The 19,847-nt window shown below is 38.1% G+C and overlaps 3 protein-coding genes and 1 long non-coding RNA gene across 14 annotated transcripts in view; 1 reads left to right on the forward strand and 3 right to left on the reverse strand.

Moving 5' to 3' along the window:
• Window positions 1-992: 992 nt before the first annotated feature.
• Window positions 993-2,711, reverse strand: LOC104803947 (peroxidase 16). The gene is made up of 4 exons (XM_010528055.2): window positions 2,448-2,711; window positions 2,121-2,309; window positions 1,712-1,877; window positions 993-1,625 (listed from the first exon to the last, which is right to left on the reverse strand). Exons 1-4 carry the CDS (start codon window positions 2,667-2,669, stop codon window positions 1,219-1,221), a joined length of 984 nt encoding a protein of 327 aa, XP_010526357.1. The 5' UTR covers window positions 2,670-2,711; the 3' UTR covers window positions 993-1,218.
• A 2,493-nt stretch (window positions 2,712-5,204) lies between these two features.
• Window positions 5,205-13,090, reverse strand: LOC104803949 (villin-4-like). Of its 7 annotated transcripts, none has more exons than XM_010528058.2 (25): window positions 12,460-12,833; window positions 11,756-11,792; window positions 11,487-11,601; window positions 11,119-11,218; window positions 10,959-11,027; window positions 10,640-10,876; window positions 10,345-10,522; window positions 10,127-10,259; window positions 9,770-9,932; window positions 9,548-9,695; window positions 9,354-9,454; window positions 9,055-9,210; window positions 8,883-8,951; window positions 8,705-8,773; window positions 8,447-8,584; window positions 7,997-8,125; window positions 7,702-7,849; window positions 7,547-7,557; window positions 7,270-7,410; window positions 7,034-7,162; window positions 6,851-6,916; window positions 6,418-6,754; window positions 6,048-6,265; window positions 5,774-5,961; window positions 5,205-5,629 (listed from the first exon to the last, which is right to left on the reverse strand). In XM_010528058.2, exons 3-24 carry the CDS (start codon window positions 11,540-11,542, stop codon window positions 5,848-5,850), a joined length of 2,910 nt encoding a protein of 969 aa, XP_010526360.1. In that variant the 5' UTR covers window positions 11,543-11,601; window positions 11,756-11,792; window positions 12,460-12,833; the 3' UTR covers window positions 5,205-5,629; window positions 5,774-5,847. The 7 variants fall into 7 exon arrangements, with proteins under 7 accessions (XP_010526360.1, XP_010526359.1, XP_010526361.1 ...); XM_010528057.2 differs by having other exon boundaries at window positions 11,738-11,792; XM_010528059.2 differs by having other exon boundaries at window positions 11,716-11,792.
• Window positions 13,091-14,616: 1,526 nt separating this feature from the next.
• LOC104803951 lies at window positions 14,617-15,656 on the forward strand. The gene is made up of 2 exons (XR_770290.2): window positions 14,617-14,764; window positions 15,305-15,656. It is a non-coding gene; the product is annotated as an uncharacterized LOC104803951 (long non-coding RNA).
• Window positions 15,606-19,847, reverse strand: part of LOC104803950 (uncharacterized ATP-dependent helicase C29A10.10c-like) — an 8,256-nt gene continuing 4,014 nt past the window's right edge. For 4 of the 5 annotated variants that reach the window (XM_010528067.2, XM_010528064.2, XM_010528066.2 and 1 more), the window contains 6 exons: window positions 19,753-19,847; window positions 19,266-19,361; window positions 19,036-19,159; window positions 18,756-18,885; window positions 16,896-18,659; window positions 15,728-16,788 (listed from right to left, as the gene is read on the reverse strand). In XM_010528067.2, coding sequence (XP_010526369.1) covers window positions 16,375-16,788; window positions 16,896-18,659; window positions 18,756-18,885; window positions 19,036-19,159; window positions 19,266-19,361; window positions 19,753-19,847 — 2,623 coding nt within the window. In that variant the 3' untranslated portion in view covers window positions 15,728-16,374. Of the gene's footprint in view, window positions 15,698-15,727; window positions 16,789-16,895; window positions 18,660-18,755; window positions 18,886-19,035; window positions 19,160-19,265; window positions 19,362-19,752 lie in introns of those variants that run through there. The other variant, XR_770289.2, reaches the window with a different exon arrangement.

Consider the following 19,847-nt stretch of genomic DNA (forward strand, 5'->3'; position numbering starts at 1 on the left):
TATATCTTGGTTCCAATTAAACTTTTTAAAGTGACGGGAATTTTGAATTTCTTAACCATATTATATCATATATAATATATATAAGTTTACATTTTAGAAAGGGTAGAAGTTTTCAAATATATATATTTTTAAACCTTTGTTTGTATATGAACGTATTGATTTTTTTCTATAGGTTTTAAATTAATTACATTATAGAATTTTTTTTTATATTATGTTTGTTATTTTATCACGTTTAAAAGTTTTTAATCGCATGTTGTGGTGTTGGAGAATTGAACAATTGGATAATTTTTTCAATTTTATTTTTATTTGTGAACTAAATAACTTTGTTGTTATCGGTTTTAAAAATATTTTTGTTAAATGTTTCATATTATTATTATTATTATTATTATCGCAAAAAAAAATTTATTTAATAAAAAAACCCGAAGTCCGGCCCGAACCCGCCCGAAGCCCTGTAGAACCGAGCTCCGAGCCATCGATCCTAGACCCGAAAAATAAATGGGCGGACCGGCCCGACCCGAAAAATTATAGGCCCGAATTGAACCCGGTCCGAATCCGGCCCGACCCGCCCATTTTACACCCCTATTTTTTTTGCTCTCATATTTTCGATATTACTTTAGTTCATGATTCCGTTTAATTATTTTTGAGGGAGGAAAACAATATGAAAAAAAAAATTAGGTCGGAGGGTTGTTTTGGGTCCGTCCACGAGAAGCCCAATACCAAAATATATGCTTGAAACAATATTTTTTTTTTTAGCAAAATGCCTACAGTTACTAATATTAGGTGGAGCCCACTTTAAAGGAAAAGGCCCAGGCCCATATATTATATGGACCGATCTCTTGATCCTCTTCATGCAAACTTGTCTTCTAGGACCAAACTTAAGTAAAATACAAGAGTAAATTGGCTTCAACATAATAATATTATATATATATATTTTTTTCTTTGCGTGGCACGTGAAACGGAACACAATAAAAAGAAAAGAAAAAGAAAAAGAGTAAAAAAAAATCCATCTTTATTTCTGCTCGGAGACTAGAAACACAAAATAGAAAGACGAAATTTCGTCATTATTCCTTCTGATTTCCGCTACAACATCTGCCAATGTCGTCTTCCAATTCCATTCCTTGTGTTCGGAAACTAGAAACACAAAATAAGAAACACGAAAGAAAAACCCAGGAATTTCCAAAAGAAGAAAAGAGCGGGGAAAAACGCGGCAACCAATCTCTAATTGACACGTGTACAGTCCCTCCGGATCTCACCCGCATTACCGGTAAGAACGCCGACGCGACCCAGCTTGGTAATGGCGGAGACAAAAGCTTGTCGGAAGGCTCCTTCGTTGGAGGCGAAGAGATTAACGGTAGATCTGGACCGTTGATCCGTGAACAAGATCTGGTCGGAGCTAAATAGACCCATTCCTTGTTGAAGGTTCTTGAAATAAGCGTTGTCGAAGGTCCTCGGCGTAGTGGGGTCCATGTTAATGGCGATTCTTGGGTCGACTCGTACCGGACACATCTGCCTCAATTGCAACGCGTACCGGAGATTCAATGTCGGGTCGATCCGGTTCTTCGGGCTGAAATTGTAGATCCTCTTGGAGAATTTCCCACAGTGCGAGAATCCGATCGTGTGCGCTCCTGTCATGTCACAAGGAGGAGAAGAATGCGATGAATTTTCGGTGGGGGAAAATCAAAAGCCGGTTAAGTCCGGTTTGGGATTGTACCGGAGAGGGCGATCATGTCGGTTTGGGATAAACCGTGACGGGAGAACATGGAATTGAGCTGGTCCAAGTTAAAACCGGGTTGCGGGAGACTGTGTTGGACACTGGCCACCGTCGATAGTCTGCCGTCTCTTCTCCCTAGCTCCACCGGGTAGTTCGGTCCTCCGGTCTGCCATTTTTGTTCACGCGTAAATACATAATAATATTTAATTAAATACACCAACTTTCAAAATATACTATATACGGCAACCGAAATATTTATATTTTCATAGTAATGATGATTAACAACATTTGAATATTGAAAGTTCCTATAGAAATTCAGTATATTTTAACGATATTATTGTTCGGATCGACACGTGTTAATTTAAAGATTTTGGTATATATATGGTATCGAGATAATAGAAATGATTACCAAGAGGACGACTTCACGGGTAGCGAGAGCCAAGACGTCGGCGCAAGAGACTTTGTTGCGGCAGTTAGGGTTGCTGTCGACGGCTTGCTTGGCCTTCACGACAGTGTCGAAGCCATCCCCGGCCAACGACAGCTGGTCCGGATGATCCTTCTCCGACGGCGACGCTATCAGTATCGACGCGTCACATCCCTACGTCACGTACCTCAAACGTTCGTAAGACTCGCAAATCCGACGAGACAAACTCATGTCAACGACAACTGAAGACTTTTAAGTAACATCCATATATATATATAGAGAATAGGGATTGTAGAGTATATGTATACGTACACGGACAAAGCAGTCGTGGAAGAAGAGGCGGAGGGTGGCGGGAGCGGTGACGAACGTCTGCTGGAACTTCTGTCGGACAGCGTTCCGGACGAGCGTTTCCACGTTCGGACACGAATTTCGGTAAAAATCCGTCCGAAGTTGTTGAGCAGAGACCGAAGAACAAAGAAGAAGAAGAAGAAGAACATTGACGAGGAAAGAGCTTTGATTTGTCTTATAATCCATGGTTTGGTGTTTCTTACTGCTGTTTGTGTGGAATGTTCGCTTTGAGATGGTCCATATACAATATATATAGAAGAAGGGCATGTGTATAATGGATTAGTTAAGATGCGAAAAATAACAAATTGATAATGGTATGATTATTAGATATTATATTACAGAACACAGGCAATGTGAGTGTTACACCCTGTATTCTGTCCAAATCATATAAGTTGACAATTTGCATTGAGGCTGAGGCGAGGCGAGACTCACAGTACATTTATATATATAATTGAGTTTTGGTAACTAATTAGCTCCGTGATGTATGTAATTTACATGTGCAAATCCTGAAAATTATCGAAATTAAATATGTTCTTACAAAATCGAGTAAATTATCCGAAAGTTAATCTAGTAATTAGGAAAAGGGGATTGAAATCGTTTGTCTAAGGATGTGTCCTAGTGCTACACGTAACGTTTGCTCTACAATAATTCTGAAGTCGTGTTTGAACATGTAAAATTCGTTTTATTCTCCAATATTTTTTTTTTATTTCTTTAATAATTGATGCGAAAATAAAACAATCTCCAAAAGACTATTTTAAAATATGCTAAAACCATATATAAATTACTCTTCTATTATATAATCTATCAAATAAAAACACAAATTGGAATCTTTCAAAGGTATATCCTATTATTTACTCTATCACAGTTAAGAAAAATATTCAATATTTGTATTAGGGAATAAAACTGACACACACACACACACACACACATATATATATATATATATATATATATGGATTTGATTTTAATTTAAAATGTTCATTTTCTGTAATATTTCGTTTTCTTATATATGTATATTTTTATATTGGATTAAGATTCATTTAATTTAAATTTTAAAAATAGTACGTAATTAATTTTAAAATCGATTTCAATCCGGATAAGATTAATTATGTGGGGTCTCGTGGATGTGTCTGTGCATACATATATTTTGCCAACTCAAAGGCATGTTACCACTTCTTTACAACTACCTAAACAAGAGAGGGGAAAAACTGTTATTTAATAATTATGATGCCAAATTGCAATTATGTTAAGGTTTCATTTTCATTTTTTTGCAAATGGGATTTTTGTCAGATTAAGAATTAAAAAATAAAATAAAAAAAGAGTTCGTTAGGATCTTACATCAATGAGTTCGAATGAAGACAACAACATGTTGTTAATTTTGTTTTTGATCACCCGATTATTTGATTAATTTAATCAATGTGGTTTCAACAATATTGAATGAGAACGTTATGAACTTTATTATATTAATTACAATATCAAACACAGAACTGTCATAAATATAAACCCTAAAACTAATATATATATATATATCATCACAACGACAACTTCCAAATACGAGTTATAAATTTAACATCCAAATAAATCACAAATTCTAAAAATAAAAAGTTATAAATTTAAATACTTATGATGAATTGAATTAAAAATATCCAAATTTGATGGATAGTAACTTGTTATAATTTGATATTTTTTATTGTGTGTTCCATAAACAAATGGGTCAATGGTTATAACTTATAACTAGCTGGTGACATCGACATCTTCACATGGCAACATTGCCATAAACAATATTTTCTTTGTTCTTGTCCTTTTTTTTTTCCTTCTCCTTCGCCAAATTTCAGCTTTGAGATTTCGTGTATGACCGCAAAACACATATTTTTATTCAGTTTTTACAGTTTATAAAACTATATATGTTCGGCTTTTATGTCTCTTTATTTCGATTTGATTTTATTCGGATTTAATTTTCATTACAAAAAAAATTATTTCTTAAACTCAACGTATTTAGAATTCATTGAGTGAGTTTTTATGAAATTTGCGCACCTCTCTACATGTTTTTTTTTGTATTAAACCTTCGATCCAATTATATCTATGTTTTTTTTTTGGTAACCGGGTTTCCTGAGCCGAGGCCCAGACTAATCCCGGGATCGGGAGCCAGCCATGTGATTTGAATTATGCGCACCCTCCCCAGTCTGGGGTTCGAACTCGGGGCGGAACAGACGTTTTACACCCCGTTTCACCGGTTGAACTACCCAGATTGGATAACTATATCTATGTTGAGTCTTACTATAATTAAATTGCATCATTTTTCCCAAAAATTTACTCGGACATGGGACTTTTGGGACAGGTGGCACCCCAATGACACTCTACCACTCGATCACGGTTTCTTGGTTCCTCTCTACATAGTTTGATATAGTAGAAGAGACTTTCGACAATAGAAATCTTCGCCGTCGGAGAGCTTAGATATATCTTTTCAATCTACCTTTTTTTTTTTTACAGTTCCATACGTTTGTTTTCATGCAACTAACCGTAGATTCAAATACGTTGTATTTAGATTTCAATAGTTATTGCCATTCTTGCATGAAACTTTAAAACGTGGAGAGATATTCTTTACACATACACTTCAATATTTAAACTTGAATCTATTAGATAATAAACATAATAGATTCCATTTTTTGCGATATAGATGATATTCTCGACAAGAAATGGCGGATGAATGGGAAGATGGAGTAAATAATAAATGAAGATTTTAAAAATAAAATAACAAAGCACACGTTTTCTTGTAGTTTCTACATTCTCTGCTGTACACCCAAAAAAACAAACCCTCACCCTCAGTCATGCAAAAAAAAAACAGACCCTAAAGACAGTCTGAAATTGCAAGCCAACGAATTCCCTAAATTATTTCCCTCATTTTGATAGCAAAAAAAAAATCAAGGACTCAAGGTCAACCCAGTGACTGGGAAAAAAAAAATCTAACTCCACCAATGAAATTAAAAAAAAAAAAAAAGAACTAGGCAATAGGCATGCAAACACCTCATGAGAAAAAAAAAAACTACTGGTTTTTGGTTTGAACAAGCCATGAAAATGCAGCATCTCTCTAGGGAGCAGAAGCAGCTAAGAATGCACCGACGCTCTGCCCCTTGAATCTCTTCTGTCTGCTGCCACCGAAAGAGAATATATTAAAAATTATATACTAAGATATATAAATATTATCAAAATAGTTGAGAAATTTTACAATGATACTACAGACTAAAAAAAGAAACAGGAACGGAAAAGCTGATAAGGAGATTGAAACGTACGTAGTTGATGTTCTTGCTGGACACCTGCAATGGTGGAGAGGGAGAATTTTTTTCCAAAGGGGAAGGAGATCTCATCAGAAGAGTTGAACAGCCATTTTGAACTTGTTCTGTTTCCACTTCGGTAGCTTGTAGAATGCTTCCTTTGCCATCCCGAATTTCTCCTTGAACTCCGACGACGACAGGTACGCCTGCAGATTCCAGAAATTCACTTTGTCAGAGAATCTCTTGCCAAGAATGTTCCGGAAAAGTTCCACTTCCGATGTACAGCACTTACCTCTCTCCTCGTTACATCAATGTCCGAGACAGGGTCGGTTGAGGTTGTCTTGAGGCGATCAAAAGGGTATGTCAGGAGGCCTTCGTCTTCCTCAGCTTCTCCTTCTTTAGCATCTTCCTGAATCGAGTTCATCGAATTCTCCTTTCCATTGTTCTCCTTCCCATCCTTCTCCTTTGAGTTGGATTCTGGTGCCACTGGCTCGGGTTTCTTCAGGTGAACTTCGAAAAAACGATATAAAGTTCGGCACTTTCAGTGGAAAGGAGGGTAATTTCTACACTACTATACAAAATCTCGAAGAATCCAGATAAGAACTTGTAGATTTTTGCAAACGATGCACGGAAAAATTTACCCAGAAACATGAGCAACATACCTTTGAGTGATTTGGGAAAGATATGTTCCCGTGGAGGTATAGCCGCTGCTTGTTCAAAGATGGCACTACGAGCAGCAATGGCGGAAGACTTGGGAGCCAACCTCGCAGAATCAGGAGTAACAGATCTCGGATAGAGTTTTCTCATGACTGGGGGAGGTGTCGAGAGGTTCCGAGCATTCGGGTTCTCGAATGTCGCCGCTAGTGCATTGAACTTCGGGGATCTTCCTCTTACCCGAACCCTGTCTGGACTGAAAGACATGCTCCTAGAACGCTGTTGCGAGTTGTCGGGAACACTGGTTCGACCGCCATATGAAACGGGTGTTCTTCTTTTCGGTTTCTGATCATTAAGGAGTAAAACAGAAGAATGAACATGTACGTGAACGGAATTTTATGCCCCCAAAATTCAGCAATGGTGGTGGGATCAGATTCTTACATCTACAACTGGAGTGCCACCATTTCTTACTATTGCAAGTTTCCTTTGGAATGAGTTCCCATGCATCTGCAACAAACATGTTGTAACCTTTTCAGAATAATTGCTCGAAAGGAACATCTTGAAATCAACGTAAGGGTGGAGGGATTTCTCGGTGAAAACCAATCAATGTTACTAGGAACTTACAGTAGATTTCGAGGAATCCCAAGAAGTGAAGAACCGGGTGAAGAAAGGCGGCTCACTACCTTCCATGATTACATATATCGGGGCCTCACGTGATAGCATCTCCAGGAGAAAATCTTTCTCGATAAATTTCTGTCGATCGAAAAAGGAAAAATATGGATCGATATGCATTTAGCCTCAGCTAACAGTGAGTCAAAGCTCGATGCAAACATGAATCTGAAGGATGTAAGAAATCTAACCTCTCCAATAGTTAAAGCCTGTAACTTAGCTTTGGAGTCCACTTCTTGCCCAACCCAGATGAAGATCTCTGAGTGAGAGTTTAGAATAAAGATATCTTCAGTCATCAAATCATCCTGGGTGTAGTTATATATCTCTGTCACCTGTATTATTATATGACAAATCACATGGATTGAGAGCTCAATGCCAAAAGCATTTTTCCAATTTTAATATAAATCCATCATAGATAACATGATCTGAAGGGCAATGAGGAAGAGGAAGAGTAAACATCATACACACCTTCAGTGTCCCTGTTGAGTTTCAGCAACGAGGCACGGAAGAAGAAGAAGATGGAAAACACGAAAGTTATAGTGTATGAAGGCGAAAGATAAACCGAAGAGATGAAAAGGGAGAGGGGTTTAACAAATGAGAATGAATGGTTGAGTATATTGTACCTCTCGAGAATGTGCAAGAGAACAAGTGAGGGTCAGTCTCGGGTTCCGTTGTGAACTTTTGGCTCGGGTATTCGGATTTTCCTCCCAATAATTCCCAAAATTGTTCAGATTCTGAACCTTCCTTTTGTGTTCTTGTCTGTAGGTTTGGCTGAAAGAGGGGAAAACATGTTTACACGTCTATTGAATTAACCTTTACTCGTTCTGGTTCACATATGATTAACTTCCTTCCTATACAGTTTACGCCGGTCTATAACGAAACAGAGTTTCAAAAAAATTATCGAGAAACTTATCTCACCTTAATTACGTCGAGCTGTCTTTCAACGAGTTCCTGGTCAACCGAGGTTGCAAGATTCCCGGACCAAGTAAAGACACTTGAACCGTTATGTAGTATGTAACAGTATGAAGAGTTCAGGGATGAAGCAACCTATGGAGAAAAATTTGACAAAAAGTGATAAGCCAATGATTGTTCTGAATCCTGAAATACCGATACCCACAGTGCATAAACGAAAACCGTTAAAGGAATTATCAGAGAATATCAGTTCCAATCATAGTTTTGTTTCTTATTCCATATCCATAAACAAAAATCTGACAAAGATTAGCAGTCTGCTTTTACTATACCCGAAAACAGACAATTAAAACTGAGGCCTTCATAGAAATATCTCTCGGGATTTTGTATCGAGTTCAATATGTGAAGCCCGGTGATTTTCAGAAGTGTGTAATATAGTGAAATGAGAAGATGAGTTACCGGGTCAACTTGTATCGCTTGCATATCCTCGGGACCAGACCCTTGAACACGGAATAACGCAAGACCGTTCTCATTATAAGTGTCATCAGAAACTTCTTTCTCTGCAATGTATTTCTTGTACCCATTGCTAAGACCACCCTGAAAAATTCAACAAATTTGATACATCGAAATCAAAGCAGGAAGTAGACATAACCATGATGGAGTAAAACATGGATAATCAAAAAGAACATTGTAGCATGTAATATATTTCCTCCAAACCTTAAAGACGATGAAACTTTGCATTATCACAAAGAATTGGATGGGTTCCTTTCCTTCGCAAATGCGAACCTAAAGATAAGAAAATGAAAAAAAAAAAACTTTCAGGAATATACATAATAAGCCGCCGTAAATAAGTTTTCTCAAGGAATATACTAAAATAGATTAGTAAGAAAATTACTTGGACAGGCATGAATTTCATTGCCTCGACCATTTTGCCCGCCATGGAGACTGCAGAAGCTCTTTCTTCCTGTCCGTGACCCCAAACACACCAGAAAAAAAACGGTTTAAAATGGCTAAGATATTCTTAAGCAAATACAGATAGTATATAAATACAATAAAAGTTGGTTTACCTCCACACTCTGTTTCCCAAACCATGTCCCGATAAGAACTTCCTCTTTCTCGTCCCCGGGATAAGAATACTGGAATATGTAGCAATCTCCACTGTAGAATTTTGACTGATCAGCACCTTGAAGAAGAACTTTCTCCTGACCATTCACACGCCAAACCTGTGCAAAGAAGTTTTACTGCATTGATCTCTTTTGATCTTAGATGTCAAAACTTCATAACAATATACAATACTTATTATTAACTAATTCACCGTTTGAGAGCATAAGATCAGTGAGGATAATACAAAAGAAACATTTAGTACCTGCAGATTTCCAGTGCAATCAATGTGAGGCTGGGGCTCCTCTTTCAAAGGAGCAGCTTTCAGCAGGCCTCTCACATTCACCCCTTGACGTTGCAAAAGAGCTGCAAGAAAGAAATAAAATTAATCAGCACGGCATATTAAAAAACGGGGTACAATTCATATATGTAAGTAACATTTGGCTATCTATTACAGACCAGCAACTCTGCCTCTACCATCCTCCGACACAGTTACATTTGTTTCTTGAGTCCAGGAATCGAACTTGGACCGGAATGGCACGGTTTCAAACCCTTCTATTGTTCGGATTACTTGTGATTTGGGTCTTTCAGAAGAACGGATCATTTCCTGTGTGGAAACAACATCAGTAACATAATGGCAACAAAATAAAATTGAACTTTCTGCTAAGTAATAACACTTACTTCTGCCACTCCACTTGCACTTTTCCTTTCATCGAGAGATGTGTTTCTTCCCATCCACACAAATAGTTCGAGCCCACAATCAAGAATGTAGCACTTATCAGTGCCTAACATCTCTCTTTTCAATGAATCAACCTGAACTAGTTTTGCCTGACCCTTCTCGACCCTTGAAATTCCGAAAGAAAAAAATGGTTCAGTAGGAAAGAATTGGCCCCAAAATCCATCAAATGACAAGTTCTTTTGACACAGAACCAAATGAGAGTAAAGAGAAAGCCTTTTTGTCATTTCAGAAAGCAATATTAATGTTTTCAATTTGCTCATATGATAATGCAGAAATGAAATAGGAAGAGGAAATGTTACCAAAAAAGTTTGGTACTATCAGAGTCATATGGCTTTTTCTCATCACTGGCAGTTTTTCTAGGAAGGGGAGCGAATCCACCAAAGAAACCCCAAAACTCTCCACTTTCAGCATCAGCCATAAGTTTGCCATCCTCTGCATGGAAAATATGCAATTAGACCAACTCAAATAGTATAAATGTTTAGCCATTAATCCCTCAATCTACTGATAGCTCACTAACCAACAGCAGCAACTTCACATTTGCCATCATGGTATGTATCTTTGATGTACTGCACAACCTCCAGTGCCTTTGCTCTCTCTTGAATACTTGAATTCGCTCCATTGAATTGGAAAATCTTGGACTTCGTGTCAAGAATAAAAATGTCGTCATGGTTCAAAGAGCTACGAGCAAATGGAACCTGTAATAAGCACAAACAAGCAGCATGAGGAAACCGAGCGAGAGATGCGTAACAGCAAAATCTTTGGGAAAAACCCATCGAGTAAATAGAAAAAAAAACTGAAAATAATGGGCTCGCCTCTTTGACATGGACAACGTGTTTTCCTCTGCAAATGAACAAACGGGTCTTATGTTCTTCAGCTTCCACGTGTTTGAATCCCGATGCCACTCCACCCTCTTGAGGTATGATACATGGCTTAAAGTACGACAGGAATTTCTCGGTTTCATGACCTTGAACTTCTCTATACTGAACTGCACGTCCTCCAAGAGCAGCATCTAATTCCACCGTCTTAACAGCTGCAGTTCCGGCTTCATCCTATTATAAGAAATTCGCCATCCTCAAACAGAATTTCAAATTTTCCTTCTTCCTATCACGGAAAAAGTAGACAAAGGCTTACCTGAGAGGTGTCTTTACCAAGCCAATAGTGTATGTCGTGACGAAGGGCACCATTTTTAAGGGCTGTTGCCTGGCCATAAAAGATGATCATATTGAATTATCAACCAAAATTCATTGCAGAAACTCATGCAACATGACTTCAGTATAGTGATACAGGTTACCTTCAATACTATATAGGAATCCCCGGTGAAAAACTTCCCATGGGAAGACTTTGGAACTGGGACAGGTCGAAAGTTCTCAATACGCCATAACTCTATCCCACTAATTCATCGTCAAGGACAAGAACATGTTGATATAATAAATGAAGTATGATTCCATGAAACATATGCTATTGGGAAGGCAGAGACACGCTATGCCCAAAAAAAAATACTAGATTCAAGATAAACGTGATCATCTAACCAACCATATCTCAACCCTCTGCAGTTCGTTGGCTTGAAGAATACTATGATAATCATACCATATGTCCACAATGTGGTAAAACTAAATTGAGTTTTAAGATTTTTGCTTGGCACCAGAAAATGAAGGATACGCTTTCTGTCCAGCTCCTTGGAAAGCTGGATCTAAATCTCTCATGGAAACAGCCATACTAAGCAGCCTTTACCTCTTTTCACCTCACAAACGTTGCAACTGTTGAGAAGACTAACCTAACAATAAAAAAAACACATCAAATGTATCAAAAGCTAAAAGGTATTAAGAACAAATTCCAGTAGAGAAACAACAGAGGATCGGCAAGAAACTGGTAGCAATTGAAAATGTACTTGTAAGAGAAAAAAATCCCACATTCCAGAAGAGATCAACCTTGTCTTCGACTAAAAAACATCCGAATTGGTTGTTTCTGGACACGACAGAAAGCCATTATTAGATTCAACTGACTAGTGAGATCTCAAAAACCAATTAAAGGAAGATGAAGCACACATCAATTGAAATCCATGAGGAAAGTCTGCAAGAGAAGTTTACAAGAAAATCCTCCCGGGGATGGCAGACATAACAGTAGACATCTCGTCTTCAGAATTCACAAAAAGCAGATGTTTCTTTTAACCTCGATTCAATCTCCAATACATTAGATTCAGGGGAAATGTGTAATCAACTACACCGTGAACAAAAGGGTTTAGGGAAGGAAAACTCTAGAGATTATATAACTATACGGAAATGGCACCGGAGCCAACATTTTTCAGACAAGGGTTCATCCATTTTCAGTTTCCCAGAGAATGATCTCAGACTAACCGAGAAACACGGTGAAGGAACAGGGGACACTTCCGACCCAGCATCATTATATCACCAAAACCAAGGCAAAGCCAAAGGACTGATGGCACAAGTAAATATGAATAATTAAACTAAATTTGTAGCGGATCAACAAATCAAGACAAATTCTAGAAACCATATACCCCTAACCAGATCAATCAAAATCTCAAAATAAGCAAAACGAGCAAACCCAGAACTGCAATTTTCATATAAAGCAGAAAATATGTCGATAAAACGCCGAATCGTTTCACTCTCTTTACCTGTTGAAAACCTACGTTCAGCTCGAACCCAGATCCAATCTGATGGAGAGAATTACGGATTTACAAACTTGTACCCAAAAAGTTTTCAGGGAGAATCAAAGATGAACAGAAGCAGAGTACAAAAAAGTGATAGAAAGAGGAGATAAACAAGAAAATTGAGGCTTTATTTAGAGAGAGAATCAGAGTAACAATGAAACCTTAGAGAGAGAAAAAGCAAAGGAACAAAAGAGAGAGACAGAGAGGGGGGTTGGAGGGAATGATGAGAAGCCAGGCGTGCTTATCACTAACCCACAAGAACACATGAACTGTAAATTCTAATTAGATTACTTAACCAAAAAAAAATCATTGCAATTATACGGACGTAAAAGAATGCAAAGAACCACTAGTGAAAAAATATTCCAGAAAAACCAAAACTTTATCGGTTTCGCTTATTCATTATGTCGTTACCAATTCTGGGTTCTGAAGAATCTGGAATTTTGCAGGATATATATATATATATATATATATAATATTATAATTATCTGAATACAAGAAGTTTTGGGCTTGACAAGAACAGAAAAAAAAAACTGAACTTTTTATTCCGATGAAATGAAAAAGAAAACGATACCTTTGTCGTGTCTTCTCTACATTTGTGCCACTGCGTCAGTCCGGCTTTCAGGTTTTAGAACTACAAAACCATAAACGCTCAAATCTGGAATTAAATCCGGAATTAATTGCATGAACTGTCCATTCCCAATTTTTTTGGGAAAATTTTTGGAAAAATATCTGCTTGAAAAGCTTAAATTTTTAAGCATTTCCTAATATAATAAGGAAATATATATATATGTTTTGAATTAAGAAAAAAATAAAAGGTACAACCTTTAACTTTTAAGACTGTGTCTTGAATCTTCTCTGTTCCCTTTCCCTCTCTAAGGTTTTTCACATTGTTAATTAGAAATGGTAATAGACTCATTAACTAGATAGTTTTCGGTAAACAATTAAATTAAAACAACTCAATAATAATAATAATAGTTAACAACAACAACAACAACAATAATAATAATAATAATAATAAACATTTTCCTAAGAATATTTATGGTCGAAGCCATAGCTTTATAGATTGAGAAAGAGAAAAGGTGGAATTTCTCAAAAGTTCTGATTTTTTTCACCTAAATTTCAATATTTAACAAATATTGTCGTGACAAATCCCTAAATATTATTACAATTAGAAATTAAAATATCAGTATATCCAACTGTAATTTTTAATAATTATTTTATTATGTTTGTTGATTGATTAGAGAGAGAGAGAGAGAGAGATGAAAGGTGGTGCATTGGACATAAAGGAAGACGAAGGTGTTGGGGCTTTGGGCCGTTTAGAGCGAAGGGAATCTTCCTTCTAAGAAATGACCTTTCTATTTATATAACTTGATTGGTGGATTTCTTTATTAACAATCAAAACCCTAAAATAAAATTATAAAATATTCTATATACCTTCAAAAGATTTATAAAATAAAAAGTTTCGCCAAACATTTTACAAAGATTTATAAAATAACGCATTGCTACAAAATTTGGTCGACAATTTAAAATGATATTCTTCAAGGGAAACATATTTTTTTTGGTAATGTTAAAATTGGTGGTGTTAATTAAGAATAATAATGATAATGAAAATAAAAATTAACGGACCAAATTAATTCGTTTTATAAGTATATGGATTTAAATTCCAAAGAAAAAGAGGGGTGGTTAGTGGCAGACAATCTAGCTTTTCATATTTTTATACTTACGTAAGTAGGGTCGAAATCCTGTTATCCCAAAATATAGTGAAATAATATATAATTCTATAATTTTAAGTGAATCCTGTTGGAATCAAATTAATCGTGAGTTAAATCCGAGTCCATTTAAAAGACTAGAGAATATATTTTTCCTTTTTTAAATAGAAAATAACTTATTATGAAAACCAGAATCTTTTTATTTTAAAAAAATTATAAATAAAAAAGTAAAAACCAGTTCCGAAACAACAGAAATAAAATTTTAAAACCCAAAATATTCATCCTAATTTATTTTGGGCCTCTGGCTCGTATCCTCGTGGGCCCCCGTAACTCATATTTCAATCAATGTCATAGACTTTTTAAAAGCTATCTTGGGCTGATGAGATCCGCTACCTTTCATTTCATTTGGACGGCGTATTTTTTATTTTAAGATAATATTATTTCGAAGTAGCATTCACAAAGTAGCTAAAATGGAGGACTTCACTTTGGTCGCTAGGAAACGCTACTTGGGCCATGTTCCTTTCCAATTGTCCTTCATTTCAACCCCTTCCCCGATTCAGGTTTCTTCAATCTTCTCGATTTTGTTCTTTCATCCGTGTAGGTTTGTTAGCGAATCGATTCGATTGGGAGCTTGGTTGTTTGAATTAGGTGTTCGTGCATGACTGATGATACATAGATGCATTTCTCTAGTGTATATTGATCTTGTCGACGTTGTATAGTCTAGAACAGAGGTCGGAACCCCAAATCTGAAGTGTTTCAGATACGAATTTGATAGCCATCAAGCTGTTATTGGTCATCAGTTTATCCGAGAATTAGATAGTTTGGTTGTGGTCGTTCCTCACTAAGGTTTCGTTCTCTTGCCTAGCCTGGAAAGTTTGTGTTTTTGTCTTTTTTTTTTTATAAGTTCAGTTCTTCATGAATATCGATCCTCGTCTAGGAAGAGATGGTCTTTTTGGCAATGTCAGGTTGCAGCTTGGGATTTCTGGGTTTCCTTCTGTGGATCGATAGATGAATTCATGCCTTGTCGCGGGTATGTCTGCATGTATGTACATATGTATGTATATATGTGGTAACAACGTCATGGTGTTTCCATGTTCTAGATCAAATACCCTACTTGGAAGCTGGTAGACGTGTTGCACATAACAACGAGGATGGAAGAAGAGAAACTAAAGTCAGAATTCCTTGAGGCTTCTTCTTCATCATCATCATCATCTCGTTCTCCACTCCACTCGTTCGCTTCCTCGTCAAGGGGAAATGGGGGATTATTATATCATTTTTTTCCTTCCTCAATTAGATGGCAAATCTGACATGTTTCATGGTTTGGCTCCTTTACTTGGCACCCTCTTGCTTTTGTTCTTAAGCAAAGATTAGGATAAAAGAAATATCCAAACTTTGGTTCCTGATTTGGTTGTTTCAAATGCTGTAAACACGTACCTTCTTTCCCTGGGATTATTTGTGTGAAGGCCCAGATAAAGGAAACGATCTTAATGAACCTGTGGAGAAATAATAAGCAAACACGATAATTAAAGAATATGATTCTTCATTTGATAACTGTATTTATAAAAAAAGAAAGAATATAAACATGAACAAATTGAAAATGTTAAAAAGGAGAAGTAGGTTCTGTAATTCAGCAGAGGGTGATGGTGCTGTACAAGTCAAAGCTGAGTCTGCTCTTTGGGCTGTGGTGTGATATCATCATATAAGCGTATCGCAGACTTCTCTGAAAAGCTTTGTTTTTTTCTTTCCCCTCTATATATTGCTTTCAGTGCCTGTTCCCTTCTAAGGCAAAAAACGGAAGAGAGAATGATCATCTCTTCAGTTGCATCTGCTCTATCCACGCCGTTCCGTTCCGTCAAGAAAGCAAGCTGATGCTTCAGTAAGCATAGCGATAGTTTCTCCAGTTTGTGTCAAAGACTGACCCCTTTTCCCGTGCAGCCGAGGTCTCTCGAGGATTGAGCACGTTTCCCTCGCACAAGAGACGAGCCCCGGATTTCTACTGTCTTTTGCCCTATACTCCTCCAAGGCAGAACGGGGTTGACATGATTTCTCTGTCCCCTCATCCTTCTTTTAAAAAAGAACTCGTGATGAGGTCATTGCCCTTGATGCAGTAGATTTTGGCAGCTTTCGCGTTTTTTGCGGTTTCTTGTAAAAAAAAAAAGCAGTTGAAGAATTACTGATCTCGTTTCCCCAACGGCCGCCCAAAGTTTTGCCTCTTGTGCATCCCATGTTGCTGCCAACCATCTCGGTATCTATTATCCCCTCCGGGTTGATCAAACTTATCCAATGAGTTCTCCCTTCGGAAATTCGCATTTCTCGAAAACGTTGATCCGCCCAACTTCTCATCTTCTTCTGATGGTGTCCCTGACCTTGATTCATTATTATGCATCATATCCAATGATCTGGCTCTTGGCCCACCTGATGGGTAACCTCTCGGCGCCTTCGGGTTATAGTTAGGTTGTCCTTTAGGTATCGAGAAATCCTTGGGAAGTGAATCCATCTCCATAAAACAGCTTCTGGACCTGGCATCGTTGATCAATGCCCCCCAGTCCTCTGACTTTACTAGAGCAGCTGCATTTCCCATAATCTGTTCATGACAGATATAAGAGTTTTAGATCTAACACAGAGAAACCGGACATTTAGCAATACAAAAGGCACTTTTTTTTACCGAAATAAAAATAGCAAAAACCATACCCATAGAGCCCTTCTCGCTCGGGTAAGAGCAACATTCATACGGCGGATATCTGCAACGAAACCGACACCATGGCTAGAAGCACGTACACATGACATGATTATGACATCACGTTCTTGGCCTTGGAATGCGTCTACGGTATTAATATACAGCTCCTTCATCTCTTCTTGACCCAATGCGTTGCCAAATTCTTGTCTCAGGCATTTCAGCTGCAGCTTATACGGGGTTATTATACCAACTGAAACTTTCCCCGCACCCATCGACTTCAGTGTTTTCTGAAGATGCATATACAACCCGATACAGAATCGAGCTTCGTCAACATTTTCATAAGATACAGATCCACCTCTGTGCGACTCCCGTCCATGGCTGATATCGAAGAAAAGGTAAGGTCTAAGTATAGGGTCTTTGTAGTAAATCTCATCGGGAGCATTGGAAACGCTTTCGCTGTCCATAAGACGTCCTTGGTAGAAGTATCTCGAAGGAAAATCCCGGATTTGAGGATGCATCCTATATTGAACAGTTAACAACAAAGTCGGGCATCCAGCTTGCTGGAACCTTTCAAAGAGACTTCTACTGTATAGAAGAGTTCCAGCAGCCTTGCTGATGACCGTTGCAGGAAGCTGCTGAGGATCACCAACAAGTACACAACGTGCAGCACCAAGAGAAAGGGGAGGAAGAACTCCGACCTCACTAGCCTGAGCAGCCTCGTCGATGACCACCATATCGAATCCATGGGTAAGACGAGAGAACAGTTTACGACCACTACTTGATACGGTTGTAAAAACAATCTCGGCTTCGTTAGCAAAACTTGCCTCTAGATTCGCACGGGCTTCCTCAAGATTGAAGTTATTACCAGCACGAAACTTTCCCTCCACGATGAGAAGGCGAGACATTTCCACAAGGACTTTATCTCTGGACTCAACCACGGCAGCAAGGGTCTGTAGCAATGCATCTCTGTTCTGGTCCCTAGCCATAAGAACGTCGGGGTCGACTCCAACAGATCCCTGAGATCGAGTCGCAAAGGCTGCAGCAGTCAGGTCCCTCTTAAGCCCAGCTATCTGTACAGATAACGCAGACTCACGTTGTCTTAGGTATTGCATATGTCCTACAATCTCCTCACGAGGCTTAGCTAGTAGAAGCTCGCTTCTTCTCTCCACAGAAACTGCTTGAGCAGCTCGGGTTTGAGAATCAACACCCACTCGAGCTACATCTGGTCGATATACCTTCATTTCTCCATCGATGAATCCACGATCGAGGACACGTGCGAGGAGCTCATCAGTTGCAGCATTTGAAGGAGCACAGACAAGCATCCTCGGTTTAGCGCACAGTTTTGGCAGAGTGCGGAATAGATTCTGGTCCATGTTTTGTAGGACTTCATCGATTGATCCAGATGCAACATTATCTGAGCTGCTCTCGTTAACTTGTTTATAACTCTCAGGAGCTAATTTCTTCAGCAAAGAAGTGTAGTAGTGTTGATACTGAACCAAGTGGATAACATTCAACATTCCCCAAACAGTGTGCGTCTTGCCTGTCCCTGGAGGGCCCTGAACAAGAGTGAACGGCCATGGATCTTGCCTCTTCATCCCACTACTAGTACCAGCTGCAGTGTGCATTGCAGCCCAGTGGATTGCTGCAAGCTGGGGAGTATTAAAGCTCCGGTGCAAATGATCAACAAAGTTCGGCGTGAAACAATCAGGCATTGCAGGGGTTTGCTCCTCGTAATTAGGAAACTGCTCCGGGCTGGGCCTGAGAATTGCATTTTGCATCTGCCAGAGATAAAATTGCAACATCGTCAGCATAACTAAAGCTTCTGACAGATATTTTATAAGAAAATAATCAATTTTTCCATTACAAAACAAAACCTGTGGGTTAAGACGAGAAAATGCATGCAGCGCAACATATTCTCTCTGCGTCGTTGCAAGCGAACCCAGCACCGTCAAATGCCAGATCTCTTTAGGTTTAAGCTTCCGCAAAATATGATGATCATCAATCCTGGTGAAAAAGAAAATTACCAGTTGAAGAGACGAAAAGTTGGAAACTACTTGCTTTGAGTTTAAAAGAGTTACTAAAAGTCAGAAAAAGGAGCAAACACTGAGATATGGTATTAGTAACCGGAGGAAAACATAAGACAGATGAGCCTACCTGTTACTATCATAAGAGTCTCCAACATAGAAATGAAGAATTGCACCAGGAGGATCACGGGTATCAATTGGTATATGTCTCCTAACTGTACCGGCTACACGTCCAGCACCCTCTCGCTCCTCATCTTAAATCAACCAAAAACAAAGAAAAGTTCAAGACAAAATTACACAAGGGCAGAGAAGCACCAATGATACAACAATAACCAAACAACCAAAGAGCTTGAAATAAACCTGATTCTGGAACAGGATTTGAGAGAACTGCAACATCCCCCTCCTTGAAAGACCATTTACAGTCATTAACTGGGAGAAGTATTACGTCGTACCATCCTAAAACAGATTAAAAAAAGGTTAGCAGTCAGATTACATCCAGAACAGTTTGCGGACTCATGGGGATGTCCATACATAAAAGTTTACAAGCTGGAAATTCAGTTCACAGAGACGCAAACGATCCGTATCTGCAGAAATAACCTACAAGAGATAAGCAAATGCGGGAGAGACAAACATCCAAGATGAACTTAAGAGACCATAAACCTTCCATGTCATCAGCTAGTTATTGAAGGGGACATCCCATTCCCTCATATTAAAATACCATTGAGACAAGAGCACAAGAAAATTTTCTAAAAACAATGAACAGAAAAATAAACCTAGTAATTGTTACTTCGTAAAGGGATGTATCATGCATGATCACTAATGTGAATAAGGTCACAAAGCAAATTACCTCTCTCTCTTCTTTCTACAAACTTTATTCGGACCTTCACATATACATTGGCTTCAGTCATTTCTTCCCATGTGCTGTAAAGTTGAGCTCGGCAT

The sequence above is a fragment of the Tarenaya hassleriana genome, unplaced genomic scaffold, assembly GCF_000463585.1.
Source record: "Tarenaya hassleriana unplaced genomic scaffold, ASM46358v1 Cleome9, whole genome shotgun sequence".
Taxonomy (NCBI): Eukaryota; Viridiplantae; Streptophyta; class Magnoliopsida; order Brassicales; family Cleomaceae; genus Tarenaya; species Tarenaya hassleriana.

Bases quoted from the DNA above. Each gene is read 5' to 3' on its own strand.
- LOC104803947 (XM_010528055.2), bottom strand. From the start codon at position 2,669: ATGGATTATAAGACAAATCAAAGCTCTTTCCTCGTCAATGTTCTTCTT. The intron at 1,878-2,120 runs GTAATCATTTCT...CAAAAATGGCAG, and splicing joins CCCGTGAAGTCGTCCTCTTG to ACCGGAGGACCGAACTACCC. The intron at 1,626-1,711 runs GTACAATCCCAA...GTGACATGACAG, and splicing joins CGACATGATCGCCCTCTCCG to GAGCGCACACGATCGGATTC.
- LOC104803949 (XM_010528061.2), bottom strand. From the start codon at position 11,542: ATGGCTGTTTCCATGAGAGATTTAGATCCAGCTTTCCAAGGAGCTGGA. The intron at 8,774-8,882 runs GTAATTTTCTTA...TCTTATCTTTAG, and splicing joins TGAAATTCATGCCTGTCCAA to GTTCGCATTTGCGAAGGAAA. The intron at 7,163-7,269 runs GTTAGATTTCTT...TTCGATCGACAG, and splicing joins AGGCTTTAACTATTGGAGAG to AAATTTATCGAGAAAGATTT.